The sequence below is a fragment of the Oncorhynchus keta genome, chromosome 10 (assembly GCF_023373465.1).
Source record: "Oncorhynchus keta strain PuntledgeMale-10-30-2019 chromosome 10, Oket_V2, whole genome shotgun sequence".
Lineage (NCBI taxonomy): Eukaryota > Metazoa > Chordata > Actinopteri > Salmoniformes > Salmonidae > Oncorhynchus > Oncorhynchus keta.
The window spans coordinates 59,362,232-59,384,612 of record NC_068430.1 but is presented as its reverse complement, the minus strand read 5'-3'; the positions used below and the strand labels follow the sequence as shown (position 1 = coordinate 59,384,612).

Here is a 22,381-nt window from a genome sequence, read left to right as displayed (position 1 = left end):
CTTACCCGTGAACAAACTGCAAACGCAGCCCCTCGTCTGGTGCTTTCTGTCGTTTCAGTGAGCCCACTAGCTTCTTCCTCAGCTGTGGGAGGTCTTCTTTGTAAACCTAGGAGACAGTTTAAGATAAGATCATATGTTATTATGTTACCCCTTCAAATGAATGGATTTGGCTATTTCTGCACACTTGTTGCTTACAGGTGTATTAAATCGAGCACACGTCCATGCAATCTCCATAGACAAACATTGGCAGTAAAATGGCCTTACGGAAGAGCTCAGTAACTTTCACCGTGGCACTGTCATAGGATTCCGCCTTTCCAACAGGTCAGTTTGTCAAATTTCTGCCCTGCTAGAGCTGCCCCGGTCAGCTATAAGTATTGTTATTGTGAAGTGAAAAGATCTATGAGCAACAACAACTCAGCCACAAAGTGGTAGGCCACACAAGCTTACAAAACAGGACCGCCGAGTGCGTAGCACAAAAAATAGTTTGTTTGCAACACTTACTACCGAGTTCCAACCTGCTTCTGGAAGCAACGTTACCACAATAATTTTCTGTTGGGAACTCATGAAATGGGTTTCTGTGGCCAAGCAGTCGAACACAAGCCTAAGATCACTATGTGCAATGCCAAGCGTCTGCTAGGGTGGTGTAAAGCTCACCGCCATTGGACTCTGGAGCAGTAGAAACGCGTTCGCTGCAGTGATTAATCTCATTTCACCATCTGGCAGTCCGACAGACTAATCTGGGTTTGGCGGATGCCAGAAGAACACTACCTGCCTGAATGTATAGTGCCAACTGTAAAGTTTGGTGGAGGGGGAATAATGGTCTGGGGCCTTTTTTCATGGTTTGGGCTATGCCGCTTAGTTCCAATTAAGGAAAATCTTAACGCTACAGCATACAATGATATTCTAGACGATTCTGTGCTTCCAACTTAGCAACCGTTTGGGGAAGGCCCTTTCCTGTGTAAAGAGGGACAATGTTTGCACAATGTGAGATGTCCATACAGAAATGGTTAATTGAGATCAGTGTGGAAGAACTTGACTGGCCTGCATAGAGCCCTGACCTCAACCCCATTTAACACTTTTGGAATTAATTGAAATGCCGATTGCGAGCCACGCTTAATCGTCCAACATCAGTGCCAGATCTCACTAATGCTCTTGTGGCTGAATGGAAGCAAGTCTTCACAGCAATGTCCCAACATTTAGTGGAAAACCTTCCCAGAAGAGTGGAGGCTGGTATAGCAACAAAGGGGGACCAACTCCATATTAATGCTAATGAGTTTGGAATGAGATGTTCGACGAGCAGGTGTCCACATACTTTTGGTAATGTACTGTATAATACTTTGCAAGACAGTGAGCAATCCCAGTAGCAATTGTGCATTGGCTTATTCCACAAAATATTTTACTCCACCTGTCGTTCATAGCTGATCTGGGCCTCCAGTTCAATGTCTGAGTCAAGCTCCGGAACGTCAGACACGTCCGAGTCGGATTCTCCACTGTTTGAATCAGCGTATCCCTCTGGAGATGCAAACACAAACAGAGGATAGATGACCTCTGACCTTTATGGAGACCATTCAATAGATATAGATAAATAAATAGATAGATCAAACCAACAAGTCTTCACCCAGACTTGACATTTACACTTACATTCGTTCATACCATTCACACAGAAGATAAACAGACAGAAGACTATGACAGCACATTAACCAGGTGACCAGGTGATAAATGAATGACTCAAATGTAAATGTAGGGTTAAGGTCTTGGGGTTCATTTGTAATCCAGCAATTGTCACCTTGAAGGAGGGGTTCCAGAACACCGTTCATCACCCCCTCTGGAAGAAACTTCCACTGGAACAAGGCGTGGTCCGCCCCTCCAGTGCTCAACACCCACTGGAGATCATGGGACCAGCGCACGTTTGTCACATGGGCAGAATGGCCGATGTACTTCTTGAATTTAGCCGCTGTTTCACAAAGACCACAGAAGAATATGCATTTAAGGAAACCAAGTGGGAGATAACATATATTAAAACATACAGTATATTAGAAGCTGAGCTGGGACATTTTCTTATAAGATATGTCTTGATATGATGGCCATAACATTGCCTGGTAAAGGTAGTGTTGCGGCTGTCAATGAAGTATATTTTTTCTGATGACTGAATTCCATCATTGTAGATTATCATGGTGACCTATGTAGGGGGAAAACTGTAACACTTTATTATCTATAGTCCACCTGTAGATTCTAGACAGACTACCTACAGACTAGCAGTAACATTTCAACTATCTACTAACCCAACCCTTATCCCAACCCTAAACTTAACCCTTACCCTAACCCTTATTCTCAACCTAACCCTAACCTTAGCAAGCAGTTGCTTATTAACATATAGTTTGTTGATAGATGCTCTACAGATGTTGATACTATCACAAAACAAAGTGTGACCAAAGAAACTAAGAATATCTACTGTATATTTGCTACAGGCACTGAATGCATGAGAGAAAGGCTTGTAAGAAAACACATATATAGCCAGACCTTTCTTAAGACACGGGAACCTGAAAAGCTTGACGAGGCCAAAGTCATCCCCAGTCACCAGCACGGCACTGCTGTAGTTGGCGTCCACGGAATTTATGTCTGTGACATTGGCATACTTGGGCCAAATCCCGTTGACCTCGGGCCCGATGATGCCAGTCCAGGTCATCCAATGGATTCCCTTGGTCTCCTCTTTGCTAAGGAGCTTCCCCGCTATGGAGATGGGGGAGAAGAGCATAGAGACATGTCACTGTCAACCATAAGTCAACTGGTTACATTTCTCCAATCCCTTCCATCAACTGTTTACCAAAAGAGTAGCGGGGTGCTCTCTTTGTGGTTGATTGAACTGAAGATTGCACCTTTAAGGGGAAGTGTACTGTACCCCATTAGTGTATTCATGTATTTTTTATATATTTAATTAAAATGATAGTGAGAGGTTATGTCAAAGAGCAGTAGGCCAGAATCAAGCCTATGTCAACACGGTAGACGTTAGACCAGTCAGGCCACCCTATTATAGGATTCAAGAGTGTTTTTTACCTGGCATTCTGTAGAAGAGCCTCTCCCCTGCCCCGTCATTGGTCTGCAGGTAGCGGCTGTCCACCGACCAGTCCAGGTGGGTGATGAAAGAGGTGGATCGGTTGCACTCACCCACCTTCTTGTAGCGCTGCGCAACAGCATAGATGTCTACCAGGCTGTCGTTGGAGCCAACCGCCAGGTAAGAGCCGTCCGGCGAGAACTTCAGCTCGTGGATGACCTCCTTCCTGTCTTTGATGTGAACCACCTCCGTCATGTCCCTGGGGACACAGAGGAGAGAAAAGACAACTCATTATTTTACAGTCCTGTTTATTTTACAGCTAATGTTTGTCTGGTGTTAATTGAGATATTATGTGGGTGACCAGGGGTACTTGCTTTTTTTTTTACATTACAAATTCAAAACATTTCAAAGTAGGTACCAAAATGGTTTATCATTGTTACAATACATCCCACAAAAAAACTCAAATGTGATTATATTGTTACATAGTTGTTGTGTGATTACAGTTCTATCGTTCATTCTTAAAAAAAATAGATAAATAGCAGACTGTAAAATACAGCATAGTAAAAAAAAAAGTCAAATACAGCATAACTGAAAGAATTGTTTTATTGTGTTTGAAAACGTAAGCCTGTTCTGGTAACTAACCTGACGCGGAGCACAGTGAAGGAGCCGTCCTTCATGCCCAGGGCAAGCTGAGAGCCGTCATTGATGAAGGAAACGCTGCGCACGGCTTCCTCCATGTTACAGCGGGCAATAAGAGTGTGGTCGGATAAACTCCAGAGCCTGCAACAGAGACACAGAGCAACAAGGTGAAGGGTCAAACATGGAAAGTGGTGGAATAAGGGGACAAGCAGTGAAAAATGATCCAGCAGTGGAATGAGAGGAAGGGACAACAGTGGAATTAGTAAAGTATAAAAGGTGACAACAGTGGAATTAACAGACAACAGTGGAAAAGTAAGAGACAAAAGTTGAATAAACCAGACAACAGTGGAATAACCCGGACAACAGTGGAATAAGTGAGATGGCCCTCTGTAGAAGAGAACGAGTTCCTTTTGACAATATTTAAGAGGCAAGGAAAATATTATGGGTAACGCATTGCTTACTGTTATGATATGGGAGGGTAACCGGTCAAGCTTCAGCCTAGTTTTAACTGTCAAGACACATTAATGTGTCTGCCACCTGCACGTCCCTAAAATGCATTTCAAAATCTATGCAGACATCCGAATACCCCTGTTTGTCTTTTTCTAGGATAGACCGCTCATGCCGTGTCCTGGGATGATATGTTTTTTTGAGGGGACAGATTAAAGGTGTTTTGGAATAACACTTACCTTACTGATCGGTCGTCACTGCCGGTTACGGCCACCGGCTGCTTGGGGTGAGGGTCGAGGGCCCAGAGTTCGCCCTCACTGTGACCCTGCATGAGGAGCAGCGGCTTGTCCCGGTCTCGCACCATCACCTCAAAGATTTCACTGTCCTGGGTGCCCATCAGGACTCGGTCGGCCTTCCAGCACACGCTACGGATAGACAAGCCTAGGAAAATAGGAATGGAAGAGACAGAAAAAAGACACTCAGTTCTCCCTTATAAAAGGAGGCCTTCTGACCTTAATGGTAATTCCTGGATAAAATAAAGGTTAAATAAAAAATAAATACTATTTTTGCAGCTCACAACTATTGCAGTGGGAATTAGAGATACGGGGATAATTAAGTGGCCATGATGGAATGAGGCCATTTTGGGCATTTAGCCAGGACACCAGGTCAATCGTGATTTATCTAAATGATCAGTGACGAAAAATCTCTGCACTGAACAAAGTTCCTTGTGATTTTTCACATCCCAGTCTGTTAACAGATGCTACGATACCAGTTGGTACGTGCGTCTGTCCACAGGAGATTACTGACCCACCAACACCATGTCCAGCAGCATCCAGGGACCGACCAAGCTCAACGCTGCTTAGCTTCTAAGGCAAGTCAGCAGTGGGTTGCAGGATAGCAATGCTGACTAGATAGGAACTCTACCCTACCCTTTGCCTTAGATAAAGCTAAGACCCTAATCCTTCCCTTAATCTAAACCAATTGGCTACACCTCCCATGTGTTACCCCTTTAGTTCCAACTAACCCGTATTGGCTGGTGTTACTTTTATTTGAAGATGGACCAGAACAGAATAAATGGAATGACATCGAACACATGGAATTAGAAATGTTTGATACCGTTCAATTCATTCCATTCCAGCCATTACTATGAGCTGTCCTCCCTTCACCAGCCACCAGTGCAACTCACCATAACCCATAACAAATCCCTATCCTTCTCAACTTTGTAACTTTTGTCCGCATTTCACTGCACAGTAATGTGTTACATACTGAATTTAAAATGGATTAAAATTGAGATTTGACACAATACCCCATATCGTCAAAGTGGAATTATGTTTTCCCAATTTTTAGGAATTTTTATTTTTTTAAATCAAAGCTGAAATATCTTGAGTCAATAAGTTTTCAACCCCTTTGTTATGGCAAGCCTAAATAAGTTCAGGACTAAAAATGTGTTTAACAAGTCACATAATTATTTTGCATGGACTCCTCCTCTCCGTACCCCACACAGAGATAATTGTAAGGTTCCTCAGTCGAACAGTGAATTTCAAACACAGATTCAAGCACAAAGACCAGGGAGGTTTTCTGACGCCTCTCAAAGAAGAGCACCTATTGGTAGATGGGTAAAAATACAATAGATAGAGGCATCCTTCCTAAATCAGTAACCAGAGCGGAAGGAAACCGCTCAGGAATTTCACCATGAGGCCAATGGTGACTTTAAAACAGAGTTTAATGGCTGTGATAGGAGAACACTGAGGATGAATCAACAACACTGTAGTTACTCCACAATACTAACGTAATTGACAGAGTGAAAAGAACAAACATATATCCTATTTGCAAACAAGGCACTAAAGTAATACTGCAAAAAAAGGTGGCAAAGCAATGAACTTTTTGTCCTGAATACAAAGTGTTATGTTTGGGGCAAATCCAATACAAAATATTACTGAGTGCCACACTCTCCATATTTTCAAGCATAGTGGTAGCTGCATCATGTCATGGGTATGCTTGTAATCGTTAAGGAGGGATGTTTTCAGGATTTTAAAAAACGAACGGAAAAGAGCTAAGCACAGGCAAAATCCTAGAGCAAAACTGGGTTGCTGCTTTCCACCAGACACTGGGAGATGCACCTTTCAGCAGGACAATAACCTAAAACCCAAGGCCAAATCTACACTGGAGTTGCTTACCAAGAAGACAATGAATGTTCCAGAGTGGCCGAGTTACAGTTTTGACCTAAATCTGCTTTAAAATCTATGGAAAGACCTGAAAATGGTCTTTGTGTTTAGTTAGTCCGCCAGATCAGAGGCAGTTGAGATGACAAGACGTTATATTGATAGGTGTGTGAACTGGACCATAATTCTGTCCTGCCTGAACATGTAACGAGTACCCTTTTGGTGTCCGAGAAAATGTATGGGAGTAAAAAGTACACATTTTCTTTAGAAAGACAAGTACTTTACATTTAGGTGTGGCATATCAGGGTGATTACTTATGCAGTCCAGACATGTTTGTTTTTGTATCTTGAATTTATTATACACACTCGTTTACTTTGAAAATGTGGGGTAGGTTGTGTATGTTAAGGGGGGAGGCTCTTGGGCCCGACAACCTACTTTTGTATCCTTGCTCAGTCTCTCGGAGGTCGATCTTAGTGATGGGTTTGAAGTCCACGTCCCACAGTCTCACGCAGCCGTCCCTCCCGCCTGTAGCGAACCCTTCCTCACAGGCGTGCATGCTGAAAATCCCTGCCTGTGGAGAAGTTACAGGAAAAACAAGATCTAAAATGTCACCAAGTCAGAAATCTAACAAAGTGCAAATGAAATCGACTGATGGGCAAAGATACATCAAAATGTATCTTGTTACAAAATACACTGAACAACAATATAAACGTGACATGCAGCAATTTCAAAGAATTTACTGAGTTGCAGTTCATATAGGGAAATCAGTCAATTGAAATTAAATTCATTATGCTCTCTGTGTGCATTGAAATTTCCATCAATAAAATGCAATTGTGTTCGTTGTATGTAGCTTATGCCTGTCCATACCATAACCCCACCATGGGGCACTGTTCACAACGTTGACATTAGCAAATGGCAAATTCTCTAAAATGAGGTTGGAAGCGGCTTATGGTAGAGAAATTAACATTCAATTCTCTGGCAAAAGCTCTGGTGAACATTCCTGCAGTCAGCATGCCAATTGTGGCATTGTGTTGTGTGACAACACTGCACATTTTAGAGTGGCCTTTTACTGTCACCAGCACAAGGTGCAAATGTGTAATGATCATGCTGTTTAATCAGCTTATTAATATGCCACACCTATCAAGTGGATGGATTATTTTGGTAAAGGCGCACTGCTCACTAACAGGGATGTAACCAAATTTGTGCACAACATTTTTGATAAATAAGCTTTTTGTGCATATGAAACATTTCTGGGATCTTTTATTTCAGCTCATGAAACATGGGACCAACACTTCACTTGTTGCGTTTATATTTTTGTTCAGTGTACAAAATGCCATAAAGACTCATGTATAAAATACTAGTGTCAAAACATTTATTTCATTCAAATTCATGTAATATGTATTTTAAAATACAGAAAATACATTTGCAAGTAGCCTCCTTAAATTAGTTATGAAACAACCTGGTTAACATGCAATGTTCACAACTTGGTTAACACACTATCTTTGTGCCCCGCTATTACTCCAAAATTGTGTAATGATATTGTGGCAATAACATAGTGTTCACTTTGAAAGTCAGGTTCACTTCCCCCTTTTGGACCAAATTCACTGCATTATCCTCATGCTGGAAGTGCATCCTTGTGCTTCAACTTGCTTTCAAGATACTCACCAACCAACACCTCTCACATGATGGTTCCATAAGGGCCTCGGATACCAATCGAGAACATTTGGGGCGATATGGGGCCACAAAATTATAGAAAAAAAATATATTGAGTATGTTGAAAATACAAAATCATTCTCTGACTGATTTTGTTAAACATTACATAGTGATTTCTTTCAGGCCTTTCAAAAACAAAATATTTACAGTACCAGTCAAAAGTTTGGACACAGCTACTCATTCAAGGGTTTTCTTTATTTGTACTATTTTCTGAAATACACACATGGAATAATGTAGTAACCAAGAAAGTGTTAAACAAATCAGAATATATGATATATTTGAGATTCTTCAAAGTAGCCACCCTTTACCTTGATGACAGCTTTGCACACTCTTGGCATTCTCCAGGTTCCACCTGGAGAATGGAACCTGGAGGTAGTCACCAGGAATGCATTTCAACTAACAGGTGTGCCTTGTTAAAAGTTCATTTGTGGAATATCTTTCCTTTTTAATGTATTTGAGCCAATCAGTTGTGTTGTGACAAGGTAGGGTTGGTATACAGAAAATATTTGGTAAAAGACCAAGTCCATATTATGGCAAGAACAGCTCAAATAAGCAAAGAGAAATGACAGTCCATCATTACTTTGAGACATGAAGATCAGTCAATACGGAAAATGTGCATTCGCCAAAATCATCAAGCACTATGATGAAACTGGCTCTCATGAGGACTGTCACAGGAAAGGAAGACCCAGAGTTACCTTTTCTGCAGAGGATAAGTTCATTAGTTACCAACCTCAGAAATTGCAGCCCAAATAAATGCTTCACAGAGCTCAAGTAACAGACACATCTCAACACCAACTGTTCAGAGGAGACTGTGTGAATCAGGTCTTCATGGTCAATTTGCTGCAAAGAAACCACCACTAAAGGATACAAATAATAATAAGAGACTTGCTTGGGCCAAGAAACACGTGCAATGGACATTAAACCAGTGGAAATCTGTTCTTTGGTCTGATGAATACAAATTTGAGATTTTTGGTTCCAACCGCCATGTCCTTGTGAGATGCAGAGTAGGTGAACAGATGATCTCAGCATGTGTGATTCCCACCGTGAAGCATGGAGGAGGAAGTGTTATCGTGTGATGTTGCTTTGCTGGTGACACTGTCTTTGATGTATTTAGAATTCTAGGCACACTTAACCAGCATGGCTACCACAGCATTCTGCAGCGATAAGCCATCCCATCTGGTTTGCGTTTATTGGGACTATCATTTGTTTTTGAACAGGACCTCCAGGCTGTGTAAGGGCTATTTGACCAAGAAGGAGAGTGATAGAGTGCTGCATCAGATGACCTGGCCTCCACAATCACCCGACCTCAACCCAATTGAGATGGTTTGGGATGAGTTGGACCGCAGAGTGAAGGAAAAACAGCCAACAAGTGCTCCGCAAGTGGGAACTCCTTCAAGACAATTGGAAAAGCATGAAGCTGGTTGAGAGAATGCCAAGAGTGTGCAAAGATGTCATCAAGGAAAATGGTGGGTACTTTGAAGAATCTTTTTGATTTGTTGAACACTTTTTTGGTTACTACATGATTCCATATGTGTTATTTAATAGTTTTGATGTTTTGATCTACAATGGAGAATATAGTACAAATAAAGAAAAACCCTTGAATGAGTAGATGTGTCCAAACTTTTGACTGGTACTGTACATGAACACTCAAATATTTGAAAAACATGTTTGAAATACTTGTATCAGAAATACTGGCCATCTCTGGGTATTGAAATGATTCCTCACCACACAAGTGTAGTTTGCCAAACTAACTCAACTACACTTCCCTTCGACCTCCTCTTCTCCACACCAACCCCACTAAGCTGATAGACATAATTTGTATGACCCTAGACTGTTTTTACACTACGATAGATTAGAGAGGTATCGAAAAATTTCCTGTGGCTGGACAATTTCCTGTATTCTCACGCCTCGTTCACCACCTCCGGAGGTTGCGGGGATCACTTGCCCGCGAATCACCCTCCTCCAAGCAGTCAGAATGATCTCTTCAAGCTAAATGCTTCTACAGTAAAAATCTTAATAGCAGAGCAATGTTTTTGAAACAGCTGAAATGTACTAACATATTTTAGTATGTGAATACTCTGTGCATAGTTGTGTGGAACCCATGGAATTGTGGCTATTCTACCAAAACAACCCATATGTTTTCAAATAGAGCCCATCTGCTCAATTTTGGCAGGAGGTGTTTTAGAAACCATAGAATCTGCTCTTTCAGAATCAAAACGTCTGACCTGCATGAACGTCTGTAGGATCATTTGAAAAAGTCGCTTTTTGGTAAGCTCCGTTCCCTTATTTATTAATTACACATGCTGCACTGCTCATCAGTCTCTTCAGTCACAAGACAATTAATAATATTGTCACCCATCAGACTATTGCCATTTTAATCATGCCTTTAGGCTACATCTATTAGATTTGTGAAATGAGTTTCAATATAGGTCAGGTGTGGTTTGGATGGGCCATTCTCAGATAGGCAGCTAACTGTCGGGTGAAGGTAGGGCTTCTACACCTGCATGGCTTGCTGTTTGGGGTTTTAGGCTGGGTTTCTGTACAGCACTTTGAGATATCAGCTGATGTACGAAGGGCTATATAAATACATTTGATTTGATTTGATTTAGGGCAGGGGGGAAGAAATGACATGTTCTCCTAAAACTGCTTATAACAAAAACTTGTGATATTGAAATTCTAGCAACGTCAGTTTGTTAAATAGACATATTTAGCAAAAGCTAAGGACGGAGGGTTTTAAATTCACATGCTCAATGGCAAGTGGCTCCTGGAATATTTACAGTGAATTTGAGCTGCAATACCTCTGCTTCAACTCCTTTCTGTCTGAATAGGCCCCTAGTCACAAGCACCGATGTGACCAACTGGATGACTACCATGGGTTGTCTGTGCGCCTCACAAATGTATATGCATTGGCATTAAAGCTAAACAAAACATCATTTGCTTGAGTTTACTGGTCGCAAGGCATGTGCATGTGGATGGAAAAACAATACTATACAGTGTGATAATTCACTTGACCATAAATCCTCATTTTGTTAGTGAGGCTGCATTCCACTCACTCCATGGGCTGCTTGGACTGTGCGAGCCAGGTTCAGCCCCTTCCAGACATAGATGTCCCCATTCAGCGCTCCAGAGTATGTCACTTCTTCCTTTGCCGTGGCCAGGCACAGAATGGTCTGCAGGTCCCCGGTCTTCCCAAAGATCCCCCGCTTGGGTGTCAAGGCATTCCCACACAAGGTCCAGAACTGAGCAAAGAGAAAGCTCACTTTTTAGATGGCTCTGACAATAATGTTTATGTTAAACATCAGCACTGGTAATGCTTTATTTTACCCGGTATTTTAGCTCGCTGTTAACCAGGTAGTTTATTATTAGGTAATTACTTAATTGCATTGTAATTACACTTGACACAAACTTCACCATCTTCCATTTGGTACCAGATAGTTATCAATTGTGTTGAATTCTTTGAGGTATGTACCAGAAAGTATCTATTGTTACCCCATAGTTTCATAGTTAAAATCTTGTAAACACCAGGTAAGTATAAACTTAAAATGGGCTGTTAAATGAAGCATTACCATAGTTACACCGATTATGTGGCTAGACTCGGGCCTCACCTTTATATGCTTCACCCCACAGCTTACTAGCCTGTGAAGTTGGAATGGATCCCAGGCAATATCAAAGATCTGAAACAGCAGCAAACGCGGTTATTATGACCTGTGACATTAAGGAACACACCAGTGACACGGCAGAGCTACATTTTCTGTCTGCTTCATAGCACTGACATACATTAAAGTGACATTAACTCCTTAGTATCGACAGTGTAGATAATTGAAATAAAAATATATACCATACCCTGTCTGAGTGTCCAGTTGCTGTAGCCAGGACTCTGCCTTTTCTCCAGTCCCAGACACACACTGTGTTTTTGGCATCCAGCCCAACAGAGGCTAATCGCTACACAAGGGGACAATAGAAAACCAATTAGTGGCAAATCAAACCTGCTTAAGTTGATCCACTTTCTATGTTTAGGGTCACACCCATTCTGAAAAATGGCGGTCCAAAGGACGCATTTTACACAGCACTGTAAAACCATTATGCAACATTCTTCAAACATTTGCACAAGCTACTTTGCCATCTTACAGTGTCATTATAGTTCCTGCACCCATGAGTGCGTAGACAGGTCTTATTACATAGTTACATGTAGGTATAGGGATTACACATGTTATTACAGGTGTACTACAGCTGTGACACATAGGTGTAATGTTTTACTGATCAGCAGTTACTGTAATCCCATTTTGGTTATAAAGTAACTACTGTACATGGCATTAATAAAAACGTAACGGTAAGGTTGTCAAAACCCTTGAATTTTCCCCTAGGTACAGATCTAGGATCAGCTTGCCCTCCCCGAATCCTAAACTCATTAGTGAGGAAAACTATAAACTGACCCAAGATCAGCGTCGATAGGAAACTTCACCCTACACCAAGAAGCACAACTCCAAGTACTCAATCTAAGCTAAAAATCCAAGGAGACCAGCTCAAAGGTGTTCCTCACCTGTCCGTCTATATCAAACGCCAGACACGCCACCCCATGTGTGTGCACATCTCGCAGGATGGACACAGTCTGCAAAGCGTATGTGTCCCAAACACAGATGTAAGGATCCTTCCCAACTTGTCCCGTGGCCACTTGAACTTTGTCAGGATGCATAGCAAGACTGTGTGGGTTGACCGGAGACAAATAACCATTATAAGCAGTAACTTACTAAAAAAATTTAATCAAATCAGATGTTAATTGTCACATGCGCCGAATACAAACTTACCGTGAAATGCTTACTTACAAGCCCTTAACCAACAATGCAGTTTAAGAAATAGAGTTAAGAAAATATTTCCTAAATAAACTAAAGTCAAAGAATATCAAATAAAAAGAAACACAATAAAATAACAATAACAAGGCTATATACTGAATCAATGTGCGAGGGTTCAAGTTAGTCGAGGTCATTTGTACATTTAGGTAAGGGTAAAGTGACTATGCGTAGATCAGGGGTGTCAAAGTCAAATGGACGGAGGGCCAAATAAAAAATTTAGCTACAAGCCGAGGGCCGGACTGTTCGAATGTTCATTGAAAAATTTTTAAATGACGCATATAGTCTAGTGAACCTAATTGAACCTACTGAAAACCTAACAAATATATTCCAATATGATCAGATAAATAAAGCAATATTTTCTTATGGCTCTGTCAGTAATCTTTAATTTTCAACAGACACAAAAGACAAATTTCCTTTATATAAAAATCCCCATAACATGAACATTAAATGAAAGAAACCGGTATTCAAGGCACCATCAGTAGCCTATATTTTCTATTTTAGCAAAAGTGGGCTAAATTTACTTCAAAGAAAAAAACAATAATAGCAATTTTCTATCATCCACTCAACTGAAATATTTTTAAAATATAATTGGATTGAAATACAATAAAATAAAGTGCAAAAATCTATTAATCAAAAACAACACTTTGTTTAAGGAGAAGTAACATGCAGTGAAAACAAATATTAAACTTTAACTTTTAAACTTGAACTGAGTAAAAACTCTAAATATGTGATTGCACAGTAATGTTCACTTGTTTGAGGTTGAGGGTGATACTTGGTGGTGTCCCATCTTTTCCACAAGTTCATCAATGTTCTGATGGGCTGATTTAGCGATCTCTTCTGCCAAAATAAAACTGGCCTTGACAGCAGCCTGGCCTTGTGATTTGGCTTTTTTGAACAGAGCCTGTCGAGATTTGAGGCCTCGTTTTAATTCCTCTGCCTTTTGTAGCCTTTGTTCCATGTCCATATTCTTGTTTTTGTCCGCGTGTTTCGTTTCATAATGTCGTCTCAGATTATACTCTTTCAGTACCGCCACACTTTCTCCACACAGAAGACACACAGGTTTTCCAGCTACCTCCGTGAACAAATACTCCGACTCCCACCTTGTTTGAAACCCCGGTTCTCAGTGTCCACCTTCCGTTTTGCCATTTTTGATGGGTATCTGAAAGTTAATTTTACTGTGATGCTGACAACTGCTGTGCCAATAAATATTGAAATGAAGCAGCCTACTGCTCGGTGCGTCACCGTTGCATTGTGGGAAATGTAGTATTGGTGCGTGTAAAAGATCTGCGGGCTGCCGGCTTGCTGCGGTCTGCGGGCCGGTTCTAATAATAAATCAAGATCATCCCAGGGGCCGTAAAAAACCTTCTCGCGGGCCGGATGTGGCCCGCGGGCCTTGACTCTGACATATGTGGCGTAGATAATAAACAGCGAGTAGCAGCGGGGAGGGGGGGGGGTGGTCTATGTAAATAGTCCAGGTGGGGGTAGAAGCTGTTAAGGAACCTTTTGGTCCTAGACTTGGTGCTCCAGTACAACTTATATGAAAACATACTGATAATAATAAACATTGGTTAACATGTATTTTCTATGCCTTTAAAGATGGAATCTGCAGTAAGGAAAACAGCACTGCTGTGCGCCCCACTGCCGTTGTTCTAGTTTTTTATTGTGTTGACGAAGCGGTGGTGTGAAGTGTTCTATCACGTGTGCAAAGGCGTCCGAGGGGGAAAAAAACAGGGTTTGTGGTTTTCAGTAACTTCTTTGTTGTTGTAATATCGCTAATGGACGTGGCGGTTTCACCATTAAGGATTCCAGTTTTAATTTCCAAGTCGACATCACATAAAATGTATCCACCATTTTATTTCCAATTGTAATCCAGATAATATCCATGTAATACCTTGACAATGTGATTATTGGCTCATTCTGTGTAAAAACAATGACCAAGATGTTTTGAATTTAATCCATAGAAAGGTCCTTTGGGGAAGGATATTATTTATATTTGCCATTGTGTACAAAAGGGTCACTGAGATATAATTTTAAAAGTTGAGGTATTTGTACAATGTTGGACTTGAAGGCCTCATTTATTCAGTATTACTTTTAGTTTGTTGCAAGTTTTGGTGTCATTTGAAGCTTTACTGTGCATTGACATAAGTAGTGTTAAGATTTGGATAAAAAAACATTTTCAGCTTAGGATAAGACACCTTTGCATCTAAATCTGCACTGGTGTTGTTGCATTTACTTATTTTTGGCAGTTGTGCAAAGTGTTTGGCCCTTCTAACTCCTTTTAACCACAGCCCGGTGTCCAGCTGTAGAATAGGGAGAGGGTGGGTTGATCCCAGAGGCAATCGATGAGTCACATAAAGTCAAGCATTGTGCCCACGAGCACGAGTAAACTGGCCATGTGGTGGCTGACACACGTGCACGTAATCCTCAAACCATTGGTTAGGATTTACTCCGGCATAATTGGAAATGCAGAAGATGTTGTAAGTGACTACAAAGCAAAAGGAAAATCAGTGCTTTAATTCTCAATGTTGACATCATCAGCAATCTCCACATCCCCAGTGTCAGCAGTTTTTTTTCTCCTCTGTCTGCTTGCATCAGGCATTGTCACGCACTAGATAGAGCTGAACTAGCGGATTGCAGTGACTCTCATCGGCCCTTGTGCGGACTGGCACATGCTCCCTCCAATTATTCTCCTCAAAGCAAGCCCCAAGGTTGCATGTCATCCTCACGGACAGTGAGTGACTGTGTTCCCTGTAAAGGGCAATACATGAAGATAAACGTGATTTTCAATGCTTTTGCCCATCATCTCGTGAATTTCCCATGAATCCCTAGATGCTGTCCCAGTCAAAACTTGCATTGCAACTTCTTTAACATGTCAAGTGGTCAAGTCAACCATACTTCAGTATTGTTCCATGCCTACTACTGGTTTCCCAGTTTAGATGGTCTTTACAATGCTCCTTATGAAAGTCCATCTATCAGCAGACTGGTGGCGTTTTGCTGATGGGAAAAAAAAATCCCAGAATGTAGCTTGAACTCCACAAGCCAATATAACTCACCTCTGAGGGAATAATATAATAATAATAATAATAATAATAATATATGCCATTTAGCAGACGCTTTTATCCAAAGCGACTTACAGTCATGTGTGCATACATTCTACGTATGGGTGGTCCCGGGAATCGAACCCACTACCCTGGCGTTACAAGCGCCATGCTCTACCAACTGAGCTACAGAAGAACCGTGGGAAAAGTGAATACAGTATGTTTTCCTAATTTCATAGTTATATTTTCACCAGGCCTTTAAAAAAATATATATAATTGGTTTGCAGTTCATCACATAAGATCACAGAAAATCCTGCAGCCCTTCCTGCTCATGGTTGGTGATTCCCCCTCCGGTGATTCCCTCCCTACATTAGCATATAGTCCATTGGTATGGGGAAATTCTGCTAATTCTGGTGCATATGTCAAGGCTTATGCTTATCCGTTTCTTATCCACGTCAATTGAAATGCTTATCAATTTTCGTGTAGGCTACATGTAACATAATTTGAGGCAGCTGTCCAAAGTTTACAAGCATATAAGGCTACCTCTTTATGCGAAGTGTTATAGAACAAATAGCTATTATAATGGTCTTCATTATAATTCTACAGGTATAGGCTATATCAATATGAATTAAAGTAAAGTTTTAAAGTACAGTTTTAAAAAATGACTGCATGCAGTAACTAGCAATGGGCCTTGTTAGCGCATTTAATCACACATTCCATTGAGCATGAATAGATGAATGCTGAAGTAAATCAAATTAACTAGGAAGTCTGCAAATACTACACAGACAAGCCACTGTATGTTAGTAACGTGTACATGACACAAGGTCTGGAAATGCAACCATTCAACAGCTATGAATTAATGAAGCGAAAACAGGCAATCCTCAGGACAAGTTGTTTTCTGATTGGATGACTAATACCTCACTGGCCCAATCATGAGGCTCAATTTCCCTCACATGGTGATGTCAATTGATTAACTTGAAAATACCATTTTCTATTTCAGCATTCCCAGACACCAATGCTAGCAAGTAGTAAGAATAAACACGAACATATTGGGTAAGGCGCACAAACGAGCATAGGAAGTTCAATGGCAATGGTCTTGAGTTTGCTGTGTCAACTATGTTAGGCTGGGAGAATCCCCCTCTCCTTGCCTCCGTCTCAAAACCCATTGGACGAAAAGGTCAGAGGGGAGGGACCTCTGGCTTTCTCATCCAATGGGTTTTGAGAAGGAGAGGAGGAGAGATGAGTGAGGATGCGAGGAGTATGCAATTGAGATCTTCCCATAAACCGTTAAAGTAATGTCCCTCTGAAGTCAGTGGAGAAATTGGTGCATGTACCGTCTTTATAATGATTGGGGAACCACTGGTTTATGGACATACTTTTAAGTTCTAATAGTCTGTCGATAAACTCCTCTGTTCAAAATAAATCTTAACACCCATCTATGCAAGTGCAAATCCAGAGGTTCAAATGTTGCCTTTCAGTAGTCTAAAGGTCTGTGGATTAGGGCCTTACATGTTTGATGAAGAGGCTGATAAAGAGGTCACTAGGCCTTTGCAGACACTTTGCTTGGTTTTGGGGTGCTTGGCACTTTCTCATTCAAACGAAATGATAACTAACATCTGGTTCGTATTCATTAGGCACCAAACAGCAGAAAACAAATTGAAACAAGGGAGGTCTACATGAATAAGAAATGCTTGTTTTGCTTTATTTTTCAATGATTTACACTAAAACGAACAGCAATCAACTGCAACTTTGTTGATACACAACAGCTTGCTGAAGTTACAGTTAGTGCTAGACGGGTTTATGGTTAGGGCTAGATCTGATGATATGGCCTGTCTGGCATTATAACTTACAGTAATTGAATGAGAGCTAACATGATTGTGAGGCTACTGTAGCAGAGGTGATTTGTAATTCTGTTTTTTGATGAGGTAGGCCTACAGCCCTGCCCACGAGCAGATGGGAATATCCTGTTGGTCTAATGGTTAAGATGCTGATTTCTTGAGTGAGATGGCCTCAGAATGAATCCGACCAGCTACATATGTGCCTAACTTGGAACGGTCTCTCGTGGAGAAGGTCAAAGGGGAGTAAATATAGTAGAGGTTATTTGGAATCTCCCTCTCACGATAAGGTAGTTCTGTCTGCAAATTAAAACCAGTGTCGCCCTTGGTCCAAGTGGGAATTTCCTGTTTTCCTAAAGATGTTGGTTTACCAAGTGAGACAATTTTTATTTATTTATTTTACCTTTATTTAACTAGGCAAGTCAGTTAAGAACTAATTCTTATTTTCAATGACGGCCTAGGAACAGTGGGTTTAACGGCCTGTTCAGGGGCAGAACGACAGATATGTACCTGGTCAGCTCAGGGATTTGAACATGCAACCTTTCGGTTACTAGTCCAACGCACTAATCACTAGGCTACCCTGCCACCCCACAACAGTGGTACATTCGTACATTCATATGCTCGACCAAATACACTACTAGTGCTGTTGTTAAAATGACACAAAGTAGCTTCAAAATGAACTTCTGGAGGGTCAACAGATGACAAACGCAATGCAGAAGGTAAAAGAATCAGACGCTTGTGATGTAGCATGGAGAACGCAACGCGATGCAAAGTTACTTGCCGGATGCCGTTTGTAACGCCTGGACTTCTTGTGGAACGCAAATCGCAGTCAGTGTGACCCTATCATGACCCTGGCGTAACTTGACCGAGAAGTAATATTCCCTGTGAGTGGTTCAGTAATAGCATGGTTTCCAAACCCTCTCCTTGGGCACTGGACTATCAGATGTTTCACATATTTATTGTAGCCCTGAACTGGCACATCTGATTAAATTAGTAAACTAATCATCTAATCAAGGCCTTGACAAATTGAACCAGGTGTGCCAGTTTAGGGCGACAACAAATACCAATATGCGAAACGTCTGGTGGTCCCAGAGGAGAGTGTTGGGAAGTACTGCTGTATAGGGAGAGTAACTTTGAGGTAACTTACCTGATAATGTCATCATTGTGTCCCAAAAAGAACTTCTGAGTGTGTTCTCTGGTGTTGTAAACCACGCCAACCCCAGCGACAAAATATACAATCTCCTTCCCGGCAGTGTAATACAAATTGTTGCGACACTGATGCCCCCTGTATCCATGAATCCATTCCAACCTCAGTTGGCAACGTGGAGCAGTCTTGTCTGCCATGCTTTGTCAGACTATTAAACAATTGTATTTGGCTCAACTGCAATTCAACCTCAATCTCAGATTAACTCTATTCCAAAAATGCAGCAACATGAACACAGAGTAAAATCTTAGAGGCTGGTCAAGAGGGTATGGCCACTAGTGTGTCACACTAATGAGATATCCCTTCTCCCTTGTCTGTTCCCAATCCCCTTTTCTCTACATTCCAGTATCATGGATTATACTTGTTACATTCAGATGGCCTCGTGAATTATGCTGCCTCTTCCAATTGCCTTCTATTTAGCATTTTATATTCTACATAAAACCGCGGTGAAATCGGTGAACTATATGACATACATTGATATGAAAGAGCCATTATACTGTATAGCTTTTTAGCAATTCAAGGCATAAAATATAACCCTGACTAACCCCGACTACTCTAATCCTATGTCATCTCATTCAGCTATTGCAGCTCAATAGTCCTCAATTTTGGCACACAAAACGCAAGAGTGGAAATGCATGTCAAAGTGCTATACTGTTCTAAACGGTTGGGTGCGATATCAGGCGAAAATATACATATCTGACAGAACGATATTTCGTTCTGGTTTCAATCATAAAGCCGTGGCAAACCTCTTGACGATTTCGATTGACATCGACCGTGAAGTCTTTGCCTTGTAGTTATTCCAGTTGAAATCAACGGATTACAACGCTGATATACACACCGTCGATTGCCATGCAAAGCAGAATAATTGTATCAGCTCCAATACGCTCGGCGAGTTTCCGTCATTTATTCGCATCCCAAATGATGTTCAACACTAGGTGAGCGGGAATTGATGGGAATTAGAAACCGGTCCATATAGAAAGAACGCACAAATGAAGATGAGGAAGGGTACAACACACGGACTCGTTTTTTCCGAGGATGATATCCTTGGACTAAACGACTCTGACGTATGCAGGATCCTCTTCACGAGCGTTCCCGACGCAATTTTTTTTGAGAATAGGGGCTCTCGTTGTCTTTACGCCTGCGGTGGTGCTTGGTTACCACGACGCTTCGTAGGCAATCTCCCATTTTAGCAATGGATTTTGGAGCTTGAAGTTCTCTAGTGTCGTCAAAACCATTACTATTATGGAACTGGCCTCTCCAAACAACGACTACGACCAGCCACCAACAAAGCTCGAGCTCTGTCCTTGGTACCTGATAGATAGAGTAATGTTTCGGGTGTGCTCGAGCGCTGTCCTTGGTAGATGATAGGGTCACAGAGTTTCTAAACACAGAGGCGCAACATTGCAATACTTCCGGGAGAGCTTGCCTAACAGACCAGAGCGCGGTTTGGGCTTTGAGAAGTCAATGATTAGTTGTTAATTTTCTTGAAATCTAAAGGCTCAACCTAGATTCGAGAAAATATTTTAAGTACTTGAACATGTTTATTACTCCAACCTTGTGAATCCAGGCTGTATCACATCCAGCCGTGATCGGGAGTCCTATAGGGCGACGCACAAATGGCACAGCGTCACCCGGGTTTGGCCGGGGTAGGCCGTCATTGTAAATAACAATTTGTTCTTAACTGACTTGCCTAGTTAAATAAATAAAATATAATAAAAAGTGACAAATTGACACGTTTTACTTTTCATCAAAAACAACTTTATATTGAAGGAGTGCCTTTGATTTTACGGCCTGCACAAGTCCAGTTCGGCATGAGACGACCTTAGACCGGATGAAGTGTTTCTACGCATGAGCTTAGCTAGCCAACGTCACCATGACATCACAGATAGAACAATGGGTTAGTTAAAACAAATATTTGATGACATTGCCTTCGAGTGTGTTTGGATATTTCAATTGGAGAACCAGTTTTAGCCTACAATGTACTGTCTTGATAGGGTGATCTGTCAGATGTAGGCTGCTAGGCTACACCAGTCACTAGTTACCATAGCCACAAAGTCATAAAAAAGTATTTGAAGATGGTCATACCATGGATCATTTAGCTATTTGATTTTAAATTTTAGATATAAAAATATATATTTACTTGATAAAATATTGAATTTGGCTTTTACTACTATAGCCCATAGTAAGCATTGAATAACACATTCAGAAATGGCAAGACAGGCAGTCAAAATCATATAGAATAAGGTTTTGAAGTGTCTTATATCTAGGAGACAATTTCAATTATTTATTTTTTTGGTACAAAACTGCCTCCATACCGGTAACCATCAGACGAGTCCGGTGACACCTGTGAGGTTGTATAGGAAACTGATAACAGCATCATGTTCGTGAGAACATCTCAGCTTTCCATAGAGTAGTAGGCCTAGTCATATTAGTTGGTAGGCCAAACTGTTCAGACGTTACAGACGTTGTTGTGAGAAAATCCATTTTTGGGATGTCTCATGGTCTGACAAACACCGCTGTAGCTCAGCCACCTTCAACCTCAGATGTTGAAGGTGGATGTAGTGGATTGAGAAGAAAATATACACTATACAGTGCATTCGGAAAGTATTCAGACCCTTTTTTACTTCTTCCACATTTTGTTACATTACAGACTTATTTTATAATGGATTAAATACAGTTTCCATCTTTGTCCTCGTCAACACTCACACCTGAGTTAACGAGAGAATCCCTGACATGATGTCAGCTGGTCCTTTTGTGGCAGGACTGAAATGCAATGGAAATGTTTTTGGGGGATTCAGTTCATTTGCATGGCAAAGAGGGACTTTCCAATTAATTGCAATTCATTTTATCACTCTTCATAACATTCTGGAGTATATGCAAATTGCCATCACAAAAACTGAGACATTAGACTTTATGAAAATTAATATTTGTGTCATTCTCAAAACTTTTGTCCACGACTGTATTCAGAAACTTTGCTATGAGACACGAAATTGAGCTCAGGTGCATTCTGTTTCAATTGATCATGCTTGAGTTGTTTCCACATCTTGGAGTTCACCTGTGGTAAATTCAATTGATTGGACATCATTTGGAAAGGCACACACCTGTCTATATAAGGTCCCACAGTTGACCGTGCATGTCAGGGCAAAAACCAAGCCATGAGGTTGAAGGAATTGTCTGTAGAGCTCAGAGACAGAATTGTTTTCAAGGCAGAGATCTGGGGAAGAGTACCAAAACATTTATGCAGCATTGAAGGTCCCCAAGAACACAGTGGCCTCCATCATTCTTAAATGGAAGAAGTTTGGAACCACCAAGAATTTTCCTAGAACTGGCCACCAGGCCAAACTGAGCAATCGGGGTGAGAATGGCCTTGGTCAGGGAGGTGACCAAGAACCCAATGGTCACTCAGACAGAGCTCCAGAGTTCCTCTGTTGAGATGGGAGA

General features: G+C 41.2%; 1 protein-coding gene across 2 annotated transcripts in view; it reads right to left on the bottom strand.

The window, feature by feature from the left end:
- The window catches only part of LOC118389075 (echinoderm microtubule-associated protein-like 6), a 60,120-nt gene extending 40,060 nt beyond the window's left edge, over positions 1-20,060 (bottom strand). For both annotated transcript variants that reach the window (XM_052527406.1, XM_035778800.2), the window contains exons 1-13: positions 18,884-20,060; positions 12,554-12,713; positions 11,857-11,955; positions 11,619-11,687; positions 11,067-11,252; positions 6,736-6,871; positions 4,378-4,579; positions 3,695-3,832; positions 3,055-3,311; positions 2,521-2,730; positions 1,787-1,954; positions 1,406-1,512; positions 6-106 (exon numbers count right to left, since the gene is read on the bottom strand). In XM_052527406.1, coding sequence (XP_052383366.1) covers positions 6-106; positions 1,406-1,512; positions 1,787-1,954; positions 2,521-2,730; positions 3,055-3,311; positions 3,695-3,832; positions 4,378-4,579; positions 6,736-6,871; positions 11,067-11,252; positions 11,619-11,687; positions 11,857-11,955; positions 12,554-12,713; positions 18,884-19,080 — 2,030 coding nt within the window. In that variant the 5' untranslated portion in view covers positions 19,081-20,060. The remainder of the gene's footprint in view (positions 1-5; positions 107-1,405; positions 1,513-1,786; positions 1,955-2,520; positions 2,731-3,054; positions 3,312-3,694; positions 3,833-4,377; positions 4,580-6,735; positions 6,872-11,066; positions 11,253-11,618; positions 11,688-11,856; positions 11,956-12,553; positions 12,714-18,883) is intronic.
- Between the last annotated feature and the right edge of the window lie 2,321 nt (positions 20,061-22,381).